The 19412-nt window shown below is 39.8% G+C and overlaps 1 protein-coding gene across 2 annotated transcripts in view; it reads right to left on the reverse strand.

The window, feature by feature from the left end:
* Positions 1-1039: 1039 nt before the first annotated feature.
* TNKS (tankyrase) overlaps positions 1040-19412 on the reverse strand; it is a 212126-nt gene continuing 193753 nt past the window's right edge. For both annotated transcript variants that reach the window (XM_049632502.1, XM_049632503.1), the window contains 6 exons: positions 19219-19316; positions 17578-17652; positions 16612-16717; positions 15844-16030; positions 13020-13176; positions 1040-3477 (listed from right to left, as the gene is read on the reverse strand). In XM_049632502.1, the coding sequence (XP_049488459.1) occupies positions 3391-3477; positions 13020-13176; positions 15844-16030; positions 16612-16717; positions 17578-17652; positions 19219-19316 (710 nt within the window). In that variant the 3' untranslated portion in view covers positions 1040-3390. The remainder of the gene's footprint in view (positions 3478-13019; positions 13177-15843; positions 16031-16611; positions 16718-17577; positions 17653-19218; positions 19317-19412) is intronic.

The raw sequence follows: 19412 nt of genomic DNA on the forward strand, positions 1-19412 counted from the left end.
TTCCAGAGCACACCGAAGCGTTATTTTTTTTGTATAAAGCCTACAATAATAGAATACTAATCTATATTACTTTATTTGCCACGTTCAGGCATTTCTCTCTCTACATCAATGCACTTTGCTATTTTGAGAGCAAAGGGAAATTAATCTAGCCGCTGATGTAAGCTCCAGGAGCACAAGGATGCTGTCATGAAAACATCCTAATATTACTTATTCTATTTATGTTACTGAAAAGCTAGAAATCCCGAATTCCAAGAAGGAAAAGGTAAGTAAGAATCCTGGTTGTACTGCTATTATTTTGCATAGAAGTAAAACTCTGGTTTCCATGCTGTCATTTGTTAACAGATTGGCAGGATCTTCGGAGCAGAGCACAGGAGGCCGCATACCGGATCTGGTCGTGGTATGCAAACAGAAGCACAGTCTCCTTCTGCAAGACTCAAGATGAAGAAGGGAGGAAGATGAGTGGGGTCACAGGTAACTATTGGAGCTACTCAATTCCAGACTAGCAACCTGAGGAAAAGGGAAGAAGGCCAAGTGCAAGGAGAGAGTGTCCAGAGCACTTAACTTACGAGTTAAGAACCCAGCCGGCAATACCCAGTAAACTGGAAGCATCAGGTCTAGAAGATTTGACTTTAGAACTGCAGTCAGGCTGGTGGAGGTGTGCAGATTCTCTCTTCCATTTGGTTTGGGAAAACAGAAGGGCCATTTCAGGGGAGGCCACACTGAAGTCCTCAACTTGCTAGCGCTCCTACAGAAGTGCGTATACAAAAAAGTAAATGGATTTCGGCCTAAGTTAATGCCATGCTTTTATATTCCAAAGGGGTTTTCACACTGCTGTGGATGGAAGTTCCAAACGTAACCAACTGGTACTAGCTTGTGGGCACTCATGATGACCTTTGGTTTTCAAGTTTTGAAAAGATGTATTTGGCTCCTGTGAAATATCAACGAACCCATTCTCTTGGCAGATGAATAATACATACACATTCTTTCGACAACTACTATGCACTTGGATCATTACAAGACAAGAAGCACTGCAAATGTCTTCCTTACACAAGTACCTTTACTCGGCACACGGAACATCAGATACGGAACATCGGCGGGTTAGATACTGAACCACAGGTGGACTTCTCAAGTGTAAGGCTGAAGTTTAACACATCCATTAATCTAGTTAGTATGATGGAAACAACATATAACCACAGTTGAGCAGTGGCTTATCTTTTTAATAAAGCTATAAAGCTTTTGAGATCTATACCATATTAACCCTTTTACTGAACTAAAAATCACAGCTGTGTTTACCAGTTTAAACTATTTCTAAGTGGGGAGGCAAGTATTATACACTTTCACAGCTACTGAAAACAATACAGATGCCATTCCTTCAACCCATTGTTACACACGGCAAAAAAGAAGGAAAGGAGGAAAAAAGCCTTCTTAACAAATATTAAACTCGGAAGCTTCGTATGGAATTCTAGTGCTATTACACAGGTAGCCAAGACACGAACACCCAGCTTGGGTCACTATAACTTCAATAGAAGCAACAACTGAGGCTAATTCTTGATTTCATTTTGAGGACCCATGCAAGATTCTGCTATAAAACTCAAACTAGTTCCCGATGCCTAGTTCTAGCACTGGACTCAGCCAAAAAGAAAGCTAAGTGTATACTTTAAGAGCCTATTCTAGAATTTTTGCATGTAACCATTTTATTTTCCTTTAGGAGAGTAAATGAGGTCACAGCTTAATCAGCCTGCATTAAAAAATAAATCGGTTTTCAGAAATTGAAGTTGAAACGGCAAGTTTGTTGTCACACTGTTTCTCCTTTTCTTTTTTTTCCTAACCACATTTATGTTACTTTTGCTTCAAAGCTGAGAAGATGCACAGCGTGTCAAAGTAAGTGAGTTAACGTAGTCAATTCGATATTCAGTTCGGGTGAAAAGGGCGAGTGTAAAAACTGGAATGGGTAATCTTTTACGAGCATTGATGTGCACCGGGCAAATATTGATTAAAACATGCAAAACAAAGTAGTAACTTCCTGCAGAAACAGTATAGTATTTCTCCACCTTCATTTATAAAAATAACCGAAAAGAGCTTTGGTTTCAGTTTTTGTTCTCCTTGTCTGTTAAGAAGTTTGAAGAAACGGTTCGGAAACGTAGTGCAGGGACCTCTATAAACTATCTGAAGCACCTCACTCAAAATAAGCCCCAATCTGGAGTAAACACAAAAGTCCCTGCACATCTATCTACTAAAGACGATGTGAACTTTAGCTTTTTGAACTGGAGAAACCGTGAAGATTTTTGTGACTCTAATAGAGTACAATAATTCCACTCAATTTGGAAATAAGGCAGCTAATTTCGGGGGTGACTCTTCCGGCGGTCCGGATTAGGCGAAGAGACGTACTTTTTCTTGGAGGAGGCCCTGCGAGCCTTTCCTACCACGGTATCCTGCAACCACGTGCTCCTCCCATGCGTCAGTGGGGTCCCCCACACCGTCCCGTGGTGTTTCCTGAGCTCCGAGACACATCACACATCCCCCCCCCCCCCCCCTTTCCCCGGCTGCGCTCTTCGGAGGTCTCCGCACTAGCTCCCCTCCCAACACCTCGAAGGCAGGCTGGAATGGGAAGAGCAGGGGCCCACAGCAGCTTCCACTTTTCTGGGCTAGCGAGCTCCTAAGTCAGTTTGACCTGTGTGCCTTTCCCTTGTAAGACTGGCCAAGTCATAAAAGGAAACTAAAACCTGATGTTTTTCCTTCCCCACCCGATTTACAATGATACGAAGTACAGATACAAAATAGATCAGAGTGAAAAAAAAGAGGAAACTAAGTCTTGCTCAGCCAGAAGCTCATGTTGCATTGCTAATGATTTTAGTCAGTGTGACTTTGTGCAAAATATCCTCGAGAAGGCTCTGGCTCATTTTCAAAGTAAACAAAAACACATACCAAAAAAAAAAAAAAAAAAAAAGGAAAAGGAAAAAAAAAAGAATGATGCATGTTTATAAAACATTTAAAATGAGCCTGACATAGGTATTTGTTGCATACACGTGCCATATGTAACAAAGCAAATGTAGTGTGTAAATTGTGAAATTTGGGAAAGTATGTTTTGTTTTTCCATTTCCAAGCCCAGATCAAAGCAATCTTGTTTTAGAAATGGACAATTGCAATGCAAATGAGCCTGAGATATGTTAAAAGGCCGCCCCTGTAAACATTTCCTCAAAGGGAACAGTAGCAGTTGAGTATTTATCAGTTACTCATACTATATTCATCACTATAGCAATGCTTTATAAAAGACAAACAGCTTATTTCTAGGCTGTCAGGGATTTACGGAATATTGATTTTGTTGGAAACAATCCACTGTAATCCAGTCCCAAGTTTAAATCCGATCTGGTTTTTCCCTGGGGGCCTTCACTAGGTCTTCTGCTCCGAGGCTGTGGCGGTTTGCGAAGGAGCTTCTGGCTTCATGATCTGGTATGTGATGAGATACTCTGGGTAGGCCTGCAAAGGACCGGAAGAAAACAAATCACTCCTGTGGCAGGTAAGATATTAAGTGGATGTCTCAGAGGCTGTTGATCATCATCAATATTCTATACATACTGAAAGCCTGCAAAGACCAGCCAATCAACAGGTGTCTAAACCTGCCCCCCCCTCCGCCCGCTCCAAACATACACGATCTACCTGTATCTTGTACATAAACGTATCTAGACCCTATAATCGAGAGAATGGTTTTAATGTTATTTCTACTTTGAGTACTTTAAAGTGCTGCATTCACCTGTCATGCACATGGCATTAATGGGAAAGCTAAGGCAGGAGATAATCTCTCTCACCTCATCTAACGTGGTGCTGTCACACAGCATGTGTTTAAGAAGTTTGTTAAATGAAAAAGTAATTTGGCTGAACCGATTTCAAACTAATTTCAAATTAATTAATGACAAATAGAACCTACTGAACTAGAAGCAGGAAGAATGAGGCTTGTGGAGTCACAGTAATGTAGAGGCAACAGTTTGGAGATAATGTTTAAAAGGTGACTAATGAAAGGTAACATAATGGTTCAGACTTAGGCCCTCCACCCCATATAGTCTCTTTTGTCTCTTTTTCTTGCAGTACATAAAATGAAAGGCTCAGGATCTGGAATGGAAAGGGTACTTCTTAGGGGAAGTTGTTACAAACCTTCACCAGACAACTGAGTGGGGGGCAAAACCCCCTTGTAGTATGTGTACTACATAGGAGTTCTTCAACCCTAAATATAATGACACAGCTGGATGCAGTATTTCAGAGAGGTCTGGGCCTGCAAACTACTACTCTTTGGTGAGGTAAATGTTTCGGGGCCCCAAAATAATTTGCTGAATGCTGACTTACAAATTACTTGTATACAGATATGGAATAATATAAAAAAAAAGATAAAAAAAAGTGGACTTTCAAAAAGATACATGACCATCTATGTTCACTGCAGCATTATTTACAGTAGCCAAGACAGAAGCAACTTAAGCATCCATCGGTAGATCAATGGATAAGGAAGGTGGGGTGTGTGTGTGTGTGTGTGTGTAATGGAATATGACTCAGCCATTGAAAAAAATGAGATCTTGCCATTAGTGACAATATGGATGGCCTCAGAGGGTATTTCCGGAGTGAAGTAAGTCAGGCAGAGAAAGACAAATACCACATGCTTTCACTTATATGGAATCTAAAAAACAAAACAAAACAAACACAAGAAAATGCTAGCAAACCAAATCCAACAATACATTATAAAAGTCATTCACCACAATCAAGTGGGATTTATTCCTGGGTTGCAAGGGTATTAATATTCACAAATCAATCAGTGTGATCCATCACACTAATAAGAGAAAGGGTAGGAACAATATAATCAATTCGATAGATGCAGAAAAAGCATTTGATAGAATACAACATCCATTTATGATAAAATCCCTCAACAAAGTAGGTTTAGAGGGAACATACAGCAACATAAAAAAGGCCAGATATGAAAAGCCCACAGCTGATATCATCCCCAATGGGGAAAAACTGAGAGCTTTCCCCATGCGATCAGGAACAAGACAAGGATATCTGCTCTTTCCACTTATTCAACATAGTACTGGAAGTCCTAGCCACAGCAATCAGACAACACAAAGAAATCAGAGGCATCTAATTGGCAATGAACAAGTAAAACTTCCACTATTTGCAGATGACATATTATGCTACATTCTATACTAATCTATATTTAGAAAACCCTAGACTCCACCCCAAACTGCTAGAATTGATAAATGAATTCAGTAAAGTTGCAGGATACAAAATCAATGTACAGAAATCTGTTGCATTTCTATACTCCAATAATGAAGCAGCAGAAAGGGAAATTAAGAAAACAGTCCCATTTATAATTGCACCAAAAATAATAAGATCCCTAGGAATCCAGCTTGTAACCAAACAGGTGAAAGACCTGTATTCTGAAATCTATGAAATGCTGGTAAAAGAAACTGAAGACGACAAAAAGAAATGGAAAGACATTCCATGCTCATGGATAGGAAGAAAAAATACTGTTAAGATGTCTATCCGACCCAAAGCAATCTACACATTTAATGCAATCCCTATCAAAATATCACCAACATTTTTCACAGAACTAGAACAAACAATCCTAGCATTTGTATGGAACCACAAAAGACCCTGAATAGTCAAAGCAATCTTGAAAAAGCAAAGCAAAGCAAAGCTGGAGGCATCACAGACTTCAAGCTATATTACAAAGCTGTAGTAACCAAAACACTATGCTACCAGCACAAAACCAGACATACCAATCAGTGGAACAGATCAGAAAACCCAGAAATAAAGCCACAATTATATGGTCAATTAATCTTCAACAAAGCAGGAAAGAATATCCAATGGGAAAAAGGTAGTCTCTTCAGTAAACAGTATTGGGAAAACTAGACAGTAACATGCAAAAAAATGAAACTGAACCACTTTCTTATACCATACACAAAAATAAAATTCAAAATGGATTAATGACCTAAATGTGAGACCTGAAATCATAAAAATCTTAGAAGGGAGCACAGGCAATAATTTTTCTGACATTGGCCATAGCAATTTTTTTCTAGATATGTCCCCTGAGGCAAGGGAAACAAAGGCAAAAATGAACTGCTGGGACTAAGAAGTTTCTGCACAGTGAAGAAACAATCAATAAACCAAAAGGCAACCTATGGACTGGGAGAAGATATTTGCAAATGACATAGCTGATAAAGGGTCAGTATTCAAAATACATAAAAAACATGCAACTCAACACCCAAAAACCAAATAATCCAATTTAAAAAATAGGCAAAAGACATGAACAGACATTTGTCGAAAGAAGAGACATCCAGATGGCCAACAGACATGTGAAAAGATGTTCATTATCACTTATCATCAGGGAAATGCAAACAAAAACTATAATGAGATATCACCTTGTACCTGTCAGAATGGCTAGGATCAAGAACATAAGAAACAACAGGTGTTGGCGAGGATATGGAGAAAAAGGAACCGTCATGCACTGTTGGTGGGAATGCAAACTGGTGCAGGCACTGTGGAAGACAGTACGGAGGTTCCTCAAAAAATTAAAAAAAACTACTATGCTATGATCTAGCAATCACACTACTGGGTATTTATCCAAAGAACACAAAACAGTAATTCAAAGGGATATATGCACCCCTATGTTTACAACAGTATTATTTACAATAGCCAAGATAGGGAAACAGCCCAAGTGTCTACTGGCTGATGAATGGATAAACAAGAAGTGTTGTATGCATACACGATGGAATATTACTCGGCCATAAAAAAGAATGAAAGCTTGCCATTTGCAACGACATGGATGGGACTTGAGAGCATAATGCTAAAATGAAATAAGTCAGTCAGAGAAAGACAGATACCATAGGATTTCACTCGTATGTGGAACTTAAGAAACAAAACGAATGAGCAAAGGGAAAAAAAGAGAGAGGCAAACCAAGAAACAGACCCTTAACTATAGAGAACAGATGGTTACAGAGGGGCAGTGGGTGGGGGGATGGGCGAAATAGATGATGGGGATTAAGGAGAGCACTTGTCGTGATGAGCACTGGGTGTTGTATGGAAATGCTGAGTCACTATACTGTGCACCTGAAACTAATATTATGCTGTATGTTAATTGACATTTAGATAAAAACTTAAACAAAAAACCCTGAAACAAACAAACAAACAAACGAATGAACAAACAAACCAACCCAGCCTCACAAATGCAGAGAACAAATTGGTGGTTGCCAGATGGGAAGGAGGTGAGGGGATGGGAGAAACAGGTGACAGGCATTAAGAGGTACAAAATTCTAGTTATTTAAGTAAGTTGTGGGGGTGAAAAGTGCAGCATAGAGAATACAGTGGATAAACCAGAAAAAAACCTGCACTGTTGAATATTTAAAATGCAGAAATAAACATGCGATTGACTGACTGGATTATTTCTAATTTCACATCTGATTTTTAGGAGGCAGAAACTGTTACAGGTCTTTGCCTCCACTTTCCTCATCTATACAGGGGAACGGTAATAATACTAAGATTTTTGTAAGCATTAAATGCAAAGATCTTAGAATACGTTTGGCCGACTAAGAATCTGGTATGTGTAAATTGTCACTATTAACATTATCATGATTTATTAAAGACATAAGGATAAACACTTAAAAAAAGACCCCTTCTGAGGGGGTCTCAGCAAGAATAAAAAGAATAAAAAATGTAAATGTGTTTTTAAAAGTTATAACTGTGTACATGTGTAAGGAAACACTATCACTCATAATATGTTTCCCAAAATTCTAGTCTGCTCCGATTTGATGTAAAAACAGCAATGGTTTCTATCTTCTTAGTACCTCTAGTTGGAATAACACAATTAACAATCTTCATCTTTCCTGACTTTCCAGTCTGAAGCTTCAATAACTAAAAAGTTTGTAGTCTTATTTTATTATGATTTGAACACTGCTTAATTCTTGAAATGATATTTTAGTCAATTAGTTACTAAAACAGGCTAGGTCAGCTAGTGTCCTAATTCTAGAGTTAGAATAAAACTCTAGGAATCGAAAAACTCTAGGAGAGCTCAAATACCGCTGGAGAAATGGACAAACTGCCCAGCCAACTAGATGGTTAAATGGTCAAGAAAAGTATTTATTCACCACCAATATACATGTATTGAGCATCTCTATGTATAAAGTACTCTGCGGTGAGATAAGGTCCTTTGCTGTCAAGAAGCTTCCAGTTTTGCTTGGGAAGGTAAGTCAGACCCAGAAAAAGGAGGATTCAAAAACAACCCACACTGGCATGTGCCCAGTGTCAAAAATGAGTGTGAAGCACACTCCTACTTCTTTTTGTTCCAGTGAGATTTAGTATCTACCATACCTTGTGTGACATTCGTTTTGCTTGCAGAAAAGCTGCTGAAGCAAAGGAGTTGGTAATGCTAGTGTTTACATTTTGGTGGTGCACTATTTAAGGAGAGCCCTCTCACATGTAAATTTTAGTCAGGCAGATTCTAAGACTCCAGTGGTATGAATGATTAAGGGCCCTGGTTCCTAGTGGTTAGGCTACCGCACTGTTTGTGTGTACAGGCTGATTACAGACATTCAAGTCCAGAGGGATTTAAGACAAGGGAATTATTTAACCGCAGGAGCAGAAGGGTGCAGGATCAACCACTGAGTGTTACTTCCTGTCAAGTCACTTTATATCCATGCTGGTTATAAAAGCGTGGAATGTCTTTTTTTTTTTTTTTAAGTTCCTGTAAGAAAAAATTCAACAACCACTTTGGTAACTGACTTTCAGGAACTGACTTCCAGGAAGTCCTAACTGACTTTCGGGAACCATTACTTAACCCAGATCCCTACTGTTATCTAAACTCAAATGCTTTCAGTTTATTCTTCACAGGGATGAAGAAGAATCATGGTCTCTTGAATAACCTTATATATTTGAAAATCATGCTATAAATTATTGTACAATTTTCTACTTTCCAGGTTAAATAACTACATTGTTCGTGTCATTTCAGTAAAATAAAGGCTAATCTCTGTAGCAACCAATGGCCAGAGAATACCTCTCCTTTATGTCTAATTTAATGTGATGCTTAAAGTACAACATACAAAAATACTCCTGACATTTTGAGTCCAGCCATATACTAAAATCAGAACCACTTTTCTTCCAAGCATAATTTTGAACATATCTTTTCAATTCTAAAGAAAGAAACAACCTCACCAATGATGAATGATACTCCTTAAATCAACCCTCTGAATAAAACATTTGTGTGTTCTTGAAAGTGTTAGGACTAAGGGTGAAGGATGATTTAAGGTATAACAAAGAGAAATGAAATAAAGTTACCAATGGAAAACTTCATCCAAACTTTAGGAGAAATGCCAAAATGGAAACGGAAAATGACTCAATTACTAGACAATAATTTAACAATATCCATGTGGGCAAGTATGCCTTGAAATAAAACAACTATTACCTGCGTTTCATTGTTGAAGGGACTTTTTTTCTTTCAAATAGACTTGGACTACATCATTCTCTAAAATTCTTTTAGCAACAGATTGTAAACAAGTTATCAAGCCAAATTGCTCAGGAAATGATGATTGATCAGCAAATATCAGAAATGTAAACCTATTATTTTTGAAGTAGCCCTTATTATTTCTTTACACCCAAATATGAAATACATTATTTTTACAATAGGTAACTTTCTTGAAAAGTGTATGGTGAAGACCACTGAAATCACCTATAATCTCAATACCCTTAAGTTTTGGGGTTGACTCCATTTAACATAAATCACGTAAATGTATTTTTTTAAACTCACAGGCATATAAATATACTAACACCTATTTAATCATTCTCCTTGTTGAATATTTAGGCAATTTAAATTTTTCATTATGGTAATCAAGACAGTGATGAACATCCTTATATGGTTTTGTGGGCTTGTTTTTTTTGGTGGTGGTCATCATTGATTATATTGAATACAAATTTCTAGAAGTGGAATTACTGGATCAAAGTGAAAGTATTTTCCTCTCTGATTTACACAGAAAATTTTGACAAATTTGTTCTTTGGCAGTTTTTAAACTTTTTATTTGGAAACAAATGCAAACTTACATATTAAATTGAAAAAATTAAAATGTCACCAAAACACCTGTACACGCATTACCCATATCCATAAAATAAGCTTTTATTTACCCCTTTGCCTTGTCATGTACACTCTCCCCAACCTCTATATGTACTAGGGAGACAGACACACACACCCATATTTTTTTTGAGCCATTTGAGAGTAAGTTCTATATATCATCATAGTTCTTCACCCCTAAATATGCCAGTATTTATTTCCTAAGAATAGGGATACTCTCTTACAGAAGCACAGGATCAACAGTATAATTTTATGCTAATACTTTAATACCTACCCTTCATATTCCAATGGTCTTGGTTGATTTTTTAAAAAGTTTATTTTTGAGAGAGTGTGATAGAGTGGGGGAGGGGCAGAGAGAGAGAGGGAGGGAGAGAGAGAATCCCAAGCAGGCTCTGCACCATCAATGCAGAGACCAACACAGGGCTCAAACTCAAGAACTGTGAGATCCTGACCTGAGCCGAGAGATCAAGAGTCACATGCTGAACCAACCGAGCCATCTAGGCACCCCATCAGTGGATTTAATGATGCTGTTTCTCTTCCAATACCAGATCCAACTTGGGGGAAAGACCTTAAGTTAGTTGTCCTATCTCTTGGGTTTCATTTAATCTGGAAAGTTTTTTTTTTATTAAAAAAAATTTTTTTAAGTGTTTATTTATTTTTGAGAGAAAGAGAGAGAGACAGAGCGTGAGCAGGGGAGGAGCAGAGAGAGAGGGAGACACAGAATCCGAAGCAGGCTCCAGGCTCTGAGCTGTCAGCACAGAGCCCGACAGGGGGGCCTGAATCCACGAACTGTGAGATCATGACCTGAGTCAAAGTTGAACCTTTGAGCCACCCAGGCGCCCCTAATCTGGAAAGTTTCTAAAGCCTTTCTCTTTTATCATATTTACATTTCTAAAGAATCTAATCTTCCCACATTTTAATAGAAACTTTCTTTATTTTGAGACAGAGAGCATACACCATGAGCAGGGGCGGGGCATAGACAGAGGGAGAGAATCCCAAGCAGGCTGCGTGCTATCAGCACACAGAGCCTAATGTGGGGCTCAGTCTTCCATACTGTGAGATCATGATGTGAGCCAAAATCAAGAGTTGGACAGTTAACTGAAAGGGCCACCCAGGTGCTCCATTCCCATATTTTTTTTATTAGAACATTCCTCATTTTGATTAGACCAGGGTTATGCATTCTAGGCTAGAATACTGCATAGAGGATGTGCCCTTCTCAGAATATATCTGGAGGCCCACTCTATTTCTGTCTGTCCCTCATTAGTGATGTTAATTTCGGTCATCTGGTCAAGGTGCTGGCCCCCTTTCTCCAATGTATCATTACTGTTTGCTTCTCCTTTGTAGTTAATAAGAACACCATGCAAATATCATTTTTCTTATCAAAATTATCTCCTGGATTTAGCATCCACTTATGATTCTTGCCACAGTGGTCTCAGGATGATGACTTTCCAAATCCTCCCTCCACATGTCCTCATCTGCCCTTGGCTTTCTACTGTAAGCAAAACCTTCTTTGCCCCTTCATTTATTTACTTACCTATTTGTTATCAGTATAGAGTCATGAATTCCTATTTTTCCCAGTGGCTTAAAATTTATTACTGTACTTATTTTGGTATTCCAACTGTTCCAGATTTGGCCAGTGGGAGCCCCTTCATGCTGGCCCTGTGTCCTTGTGACATGCCCTCACCACTTCATTCCTTTCTGGCATAACAGGATGGTCCAGGCTCACTTGTTCCTATTCTGCTTCAGCCCTGGAATTAGCTGCTTCTCCAGAGACGCCGGGTTCCTTTAAGTGGGGAATGGTATTAGAGACCAAGGTCTAGGTCTGAGTATGTTCACTGCTATTGAGGTTTTCTTGTTTTCAGCAGACAGTGCTAAGAAATATATGTGAATATATGCTCATATACGCTTACATATACTCTTACCCATATACCGACACATAACATGGATTTACCAGTGCACATACATACATTAGAAATAATGAGTTCCTATCGATACCTCCAATTTCAGTCCATCTCTACAGAGTCATTCTTACCATCCCCCCTATTGCATTTTTTATGTCCCTTCTTCCACCATGAGAATCCCAGGTCCCAAATCAAACATCAACACATTTACTCATTTGTTCAATCCTACAATGCACCTAAAGGCGTTTCATTGCTTTGCCCATATCCCCACAATCAACATGTCTACTAAATGGAGTTCAGGATTTGTGGCCCACGACTGATGGCATATAATACTGTTCTCATATGTTACTTGTACTTAATTTCTCCTTTCTCCATTTTGTTTTTCCTCTTCTCCATCAGAGTAGTTAAGGTATCCACTTGGAATTCAATGAAGTTCAGACAAACTGATCTTTGTTTTTAGACAAATCGGTAGGCATTTAGCAGTACTGTGAGAGTTAGGGACTTGGTTGAAAAATGACAGGAAGTTTTCCTGCTTTGTTGACAATTTTACTTTGGAGCCTCAGGCAGTCGGCAGAATTTAATGTAGCTTTACAACTCACAAAACTATTGTCCTATGTTAAGTGCCATGATCAGAAATATAGAGATTCAACTCCTGTGACCAGCCTATGGCAAGGACATCCATCAGGAAAATTCTTTAGGGGCACCTGGGTGACTCAGTCGGTTAAGTGTCTGACTCTTGGCTTCAGCTCGAGTCACGATCTCATGGTGGTGGGATCGAGCCCCGTGTAGTGCTCTGCGCTGAGCGTGAGTGTGAGGCTTGTTTGGAATTCTCTCTCTCCCTCTTTCTCTGACCGCCCCCCCCCCCCCCCAAATTAAAAAAAAGGTAGTAAAAATTCTAAAATAAATACAATATTTTTTTTTTTTTTAAAAAAAAGGAAAATTCTCTAAACAGAAGCTGGTCTTAGTTCTCCTCGCACCAACATTTTAGCGGCTCAGTTATGCTTATCTAACGAATACCATACCTGTTCACCTCTGTAGATGACATATTCAGCATATGCCAGCCCGTTCACACTTGGTCTCCCGATCACTGAGTGATGTCCTGGAGGGGCATGAGCCATTTTCATGGTGCTGAATTGCAGAAAGGATTTGCCAAGGGTCACTCTACAGAAAAGCATTTGTCTAAAGAAGAAAAGGAAAGAAAGGAAAGTGATGCTTTGAAGGAGGCACTCAATCTTAGAGTGATAAAATTGTTATATTTGTTGATTTTATAAAAACTATTTCACACAAGGCAAGCTAGTTTAAAATGTCACTTTCAAATATAAGTAGGAATGGGATGGGAGGTGATAACTGATTTACTATAAACAGTCAGCGGGCTCAATAGTTAGTTACACAACCAATGACAGCTAATCCCTGGTGAGTTTTGACTAGCGGGACAAGAGAAATACTAGCAAAAACTGAGTTCTAAGAGGATGAAAAGGAGGAAACTGAAGCAAATAAACAGAGGGCAGATGCATCTGAAATTAAGGCTGGGTTTACTCATTATGAAGAAGTAAAAACAAGGATGAAATAAATAATAATAAAAGTGGATCATATACAAAACTACTTAGCTTAAATGTACGGCTAGGAATCCTCCTACTTGGGAGAAACACCAATTGGGGTAGATGTTAAATACTACAGAGAACACGAAAGGCTGACTGGGAAGAAGGTGTACTATATAAACTAGGGGTTGAGACGCTACGGCCTATGGGCTAAATCTAGTCGGCCACCTGTTTTTGTAAATAAAGTTTTATTGGAACACAGCTGCACATTTATTTACATGTCATCTGTGGCTGCTTTTGCAGTATAAGGGCAGAGGGGAGTCACTGTGACAGGGATCATATGGCCCGTGAAGCCACAAGTATTTATTACGTGGCCCTTTAAAATAAACATTTGCGAACCTTTAATATACACTATCAACACTTCAGTCAGTGAGACTGGTCACACTGTTAAATGTGTAAAACAGTATTCAGTCAAATGGTTTGTTTTTAGTTACACAGTATGATCTCTGCATTATAACCAACCAGAGATACTATTTTGAGCCCAAACTGTGCCAGACCCAGTCTAACTGGGTCCTGCCTGGGTTTGCTTTTTCAGCATGATGTTACTGATGACCCTGCGGGGTGCTGGCTCAGTACCGGCTGCATCTCCCGCAGGTCCCAGAGGAAAAGGTTTGGCTCTGTATTAGAGGGAGATGTTTGAGCCCCATTTCACATTATGGCAGCACTTGGGGGTCACTGGACCTTGCCCGCCCACTGCCATGGCTATTCTCAGTGCTTAGGTCACGCAGAGCTTGACCTGACAGGCCCCCGCCTCCTGGCTTCTGCTTCCTGCCCCGGACTTCCCCGGAGCTGTGGAGGCAGGAGAAAACGCAGGACCGGCCCACGAAGCGGTGGGCTGCAGACGGACAGGTGGAGGGTACTGGCTTCTGCTTGCTCACTCGCCAGCTTTGCGTGCTGTGCCGCATTCTGCAGACGCAACAGCCCCAGACACAGGGATAGCGATGTCCCGTGGGGCAACTAGTGACAGTGCCAGACAAGGGCCAGCAGACAAATTCCTCTGTATCTTCCCATGATGTCCTATTCTGAGATGCAGGAGTTCACACAGCCTCTCTGAAGACGTCTCACGGACTCAGCGACCACCTGCGCTCGTTATGAAACAGGCCAACTCACTGATGCATCTCACGGTCTTTGCTCTGCCTCCTTCTCCACCTCACTTCCTCGTGTGCCCTCGTTCCTGCCTCCCTGGTATTGCACTTGCCAAGAAAGTGTTAGTACGTCAGCTTTTGCTTCAGGCTCTGTTTTCTAGGAAATCCTGGCTAAGACATAAACCTATGTGTCTAGTTGTCATGGGCAACTGCTCATCTAGGCTCATTTTTATTGTTTATTTAGGATAGGTTTGCAGCAGCAGAGAGTTTTTGCATGTTACGTATCCCTGGGAATTTCTGTGTATTATTAACCGTGGCGGCTTTAATAGAAAGACGGTTTTTTTCTGGACATACCGGATCCATCCTAGAACTGCTGACGGCTATCATTTTTTCATAAAGTAATGGAGGGCAGGAAGTTTTAAAGTAAAAAACTCTATGTATTTCAAGGCTATCTGGGTCTTTTTGAGCTTTCCTCTGAATTATAAGATCTCTAACTAACCTGGCTTTCCATCTGGTTAAAGAAAAATGCAATCAACGGCAACCTCTGTGATGTATAATTTGTATTTTTTCCAATGGCAGGGAAGAGAATGGCATTTTTTTCACTGACTTCAGAGACAGTGTACTATTATTCTCTTGACTTTGAGTTTTAAAATTCTATTTAAAAAGCTAATATTCGTTTGTTTACTATTAAATCCAAAGTTAATATTCTGCAATTAGACTTCTCAAGGCTGACTATATATCCTGCCTTAAACACTGCTACAACATAAGAAAGGAAACTGAAGATTCAACTTGTTTATAGAAGTTGTGTCTTAGTTCAAATGTGTCTAATGCTCAAGGTTCTTCGACAGATAAAATTCTCAACCTTTTCTTGTTCTGAATCTGAACCTCAGCAAGTGACGCTCAGGGAACAAGTCCAGCTGGAGGGAGCTTCATCATAACCTATGACTGGTTGGCAGATACCTGGTTTTTCCCAGCCCCGCTGTTAGCTGTGCTGTTGTTTCTCTTCTTAGGACACAGGCTGATCAGCTATTCCTATCCAACCCCGAATCCGTGTGATCCATTATCAACACTGAGGATAACCTGTGACTTCAGCAGAGCCTGAGAAACTAATCCGGTTCGTGACCTGAGGATAGCAACCACTATACGAGACCCAAGGTGTTCACCTGTGACATATATAACACGAGCGATCTTTGTGCGTGGGACAGCCTGTTCCTCCGCCAATTCCATAAACATACTGGTTGCTTTTGGAGGAGTTTTCAGCAAAATAAATCCCGGCACCAAACATTCCTCCTATGTATGCATGTCGCTCATCAAACCCTTTATGAATAATGGCATTAATGAAAGGAGAACCTAAAAATACAAACACAGAAAGATCAGTTTTTGAGTACCTGTCTGGAGTCTCAATTAGCTGCAAACTATTTTGCACTTGGCACGTTAATATTAAGTAATTAGTGATGCACAAATGAAGTTGTAAGATGGTCTACCTTACATAAATTATTATCTTGTACTAGAATCTTAGCAGGGACCTACGGTGTTCACCAAGCAAGATGTAATATGGATTCTGCAGATGGCAGGAGATTTTAGATACCAAAGTACAATGCGGCTTTAAAAATATAGATTTTACACGCAACCTTACTTTACACAAAAACAGATAATCAGATAAGCTGAAGCAATTATGCTAAACTATAATAAAAATATTTTGTCATCTAGATGGCTCAACTTGCAATATGAGTTCTAAAACAATTTCCGTGAAGTTATTTTCACTCTGCATGCCTTGGAAAGCCCGTACTAACACGCAATGCATTATAAAACCGGTAACGCAGAATTAAAACAAAAACTCAAAACCAGCCATTTTTAACAACACTGATACGGTCAATGACATCGGAATTCGCAAAAAAGCCCAGAGAGATAATGGCGGGCCTGACGCTCACCGTGAAATAGCATGCGCTCATTGTGATGGTTGTGATTCTCCTCAGACACTTCCTTTTGTCTGTGACAGAATCGTTCCCTCAACTTCTTGTTGACAACTTTTTGAATCTTTAAGGATGAGGAAGAAAGAAGCAAATGAGTGCAAAGAATGTCAAGTGGCAGTTTATAATTTAAAACGAAAAGTATGTTTTCTTTTAGGAAGGTTCAATTTTTGTTTGCTGAAAACATTACCTGAAAATGATAAAGTTGCCAGGTAGCATGACTAAGTTAACATTCTGGCTTTTAGTGACATAATTTTCAGCTCTGGCTTTTGTTACTCTGCACTAGACCTGGCTGTGCCTCAAAATCACCCAAAGAATTAAAGAAAAAACAGAGTTATTCCTAGACTCCGCCCAGGCTTGCCGAGTTTTAGGGTACAGGGGCCTGCACATCTACCTTCTTCGAAAATCTTTCCAGGGAATTCTGACGTGCGCTGGTGTAACTCAAAAGGGATAAGCCCGTGCTCAACAGATTCTACTCGTCTTTAGGACACTCCCTTGAAAAAAGCACATCTATCCTATATTATTGATCGAGATACTGAGACGAAGAGATATATGCATTCTGATACAAGCGCTGACTCAGACTGAAAATCCGGGCTCTGGACACTGCTCTGAGGTGGTGATAAAAATCACTGTCAGCTACAGTCGAAATATGTGGGTGGGCCAGGTCTCCTCACTGCCTCTGTACCAGCAACGGCAGCAGATCTAGACTCCAGTCTGTAGCTTTCCTCTTTCCACCCAGTCTCTGTTTCTAGCGAAGTATGGTCTTGAGGGGTCAGAGGAAGGTAACACCTGACTGTCAGGCAACAGATGACCCGATTATCTTGGCAGTTTAAAAGCAGGATGCTTAGAAAAAAATTGTCATTTTCTATATTTGATTTCAGGCACACCTTGCAATCTAATTTTCACCCTGAAATTTTAAAAACTTACTCGAATGACATTGTATCTGTTGAAGATGCCACCAGCATTACCACCATCTCTGTGTTCTCGAATCGTACTTTGCATCTATAGAACAAAATAAAATAACTTTCTGAAAAGATGCCAGTATCTAATTCTAAAGACATTCCTCTGTTGTTTTCAACATTCACCTTATGTTATATTGTTTTACTGATGAGTCTCAGACTCAGCACTAAGAAATAAATGGGAGTTCACTGTAAATTGTTCAACAAAGTCTAGTGGATGAGTATTTCTGATGAGAAAATAAGTCAGAAATAGAGATATTAAACCTCTACATTTTCTTTTTTCCTAATAAAAAAAAAGCTTTAAAAGCTTTTCCTGTCAGCACTGTGGGGAAACACAGAAATAAAACATCACACTAAGCCATCTCCATTGCTATTTTATGGGACTGAGGAGAAGCCACACCGGGGTTAAGTCAAACTTCAACTCCTCACATTCGATGAATACTCATTAAACTCATCAAACAAATGTGATTCTTAAAAATTAGTAAGTTTTTGTTCCCTAGGTGAGATACCCCGTATTCTCTCTTTAATCTGGGATCTCAAAGTGCATCTGCACAGACTGGGCGAAGCTGGATGACGTCTGCCCGGGGGGAGTAACCTTCTTCGGTGCAGTCCTTGCTCTTCTCCCACGCTCCAAATTCAAAAGAATGATGGAAAAGTAACACGTTTGGAAGACCCAAGTTCCTCACAGAATTGACTCCAAAGAGTTAATTCTCCATCTCACTGCTCTATCTGTGAAGGTATTCTTCACATTTTTGACAGTACGATCCAAATTTGCGACCAGTAAAAGAAGGATCAGGCACTGAGCTGCTAGAAGATCTGATGCTCTCCTGACAGACTGGCCAGGCATGAGCTGAAAGACCACCTGAGGTAATAATGGTCCTGAACTTCCTGGGATGAGAATAATGTGAGCACCGATTAAAAGGCAGAAAATAAACAGAGAAAAATACGAAGGCATGCCTTTCTCTGCAAAATAACGGAATTGGTTAGGCAGCTTCTTTACTGTGACAATCCCACTGGCACTGTGTCTATTAGGTGTAAGAAATGAGGCATGAGCCAGCGGTAGAGGCGGAATCTCTATGGCATCTGTCAAGCAAGAGGGGCATCCATCAGCCTCACCACGGTGCTTTCACACAGTGACAGAAGAGATAAAAGGTGACTCGAGGTATGAGGCAGATTTCATAAGCACCCACGAACATTAGGTGTACTGATTTATAATCACATTTTATAACTTTGCATGAAAGTGAAAACAAGAGGATCTTTGCTATTCGTGAGGCAAGATTCTCACTCCCTATCATTCTTAGGTGGCATTTTAACACTGGAAGAAAACAGTTCTAGTAGGGCTCTTGTATAGCTTCAGGAAAGCCTCTAGGATGAAAAGACACCTCTGGCCCCCCTACTGGAAACCCTAGGCTTATTAAGATGTGCAAACACTGTGGCATAGTCCTAATCGCGAGTCCTAGCTGAATCGGGCGATATGTCACCATAATGGCTAAGGGAAAACAGACAGGTGAGTGATCATAAATCACTATAAGACCAACTTAGCTCTACTGGAAAAACAGGCTTAACCACAGATTTCAGGAAGAGAATGAAAAATTTTGATGTACATTACCTCTTCTTCTACTGACTGATATTCCTTATCCTCTGGAGCAAGATCCAGCAAAATAGTTCCCTGATTAACACAGTGAAAAGTCAGATAAGGGTTGGTGCCTGTAGGAAAGAAAAATGAATACGTTCAAGTCCACACTCCTCAGCCTCAATTTTAGGGAAAACTCTGTCATAAATAATTGACATTTTGGAACAAGT

The sequence above is a fragment of the Panthera uncia genome, chromosome B1 (assembly GCF_023721935.1).
Source record: "Panthera uncia isolate 11264 chromosome B1, Puncia_PCG_1.0, whole genome shotgun sequence".
Taxonomy (NCBI): domain Eukaryota; kingdom Metazoa; phylum Chordata; class Mammalia; order Carnivora; family Felidae; genus Panthera; species Panthera uncia.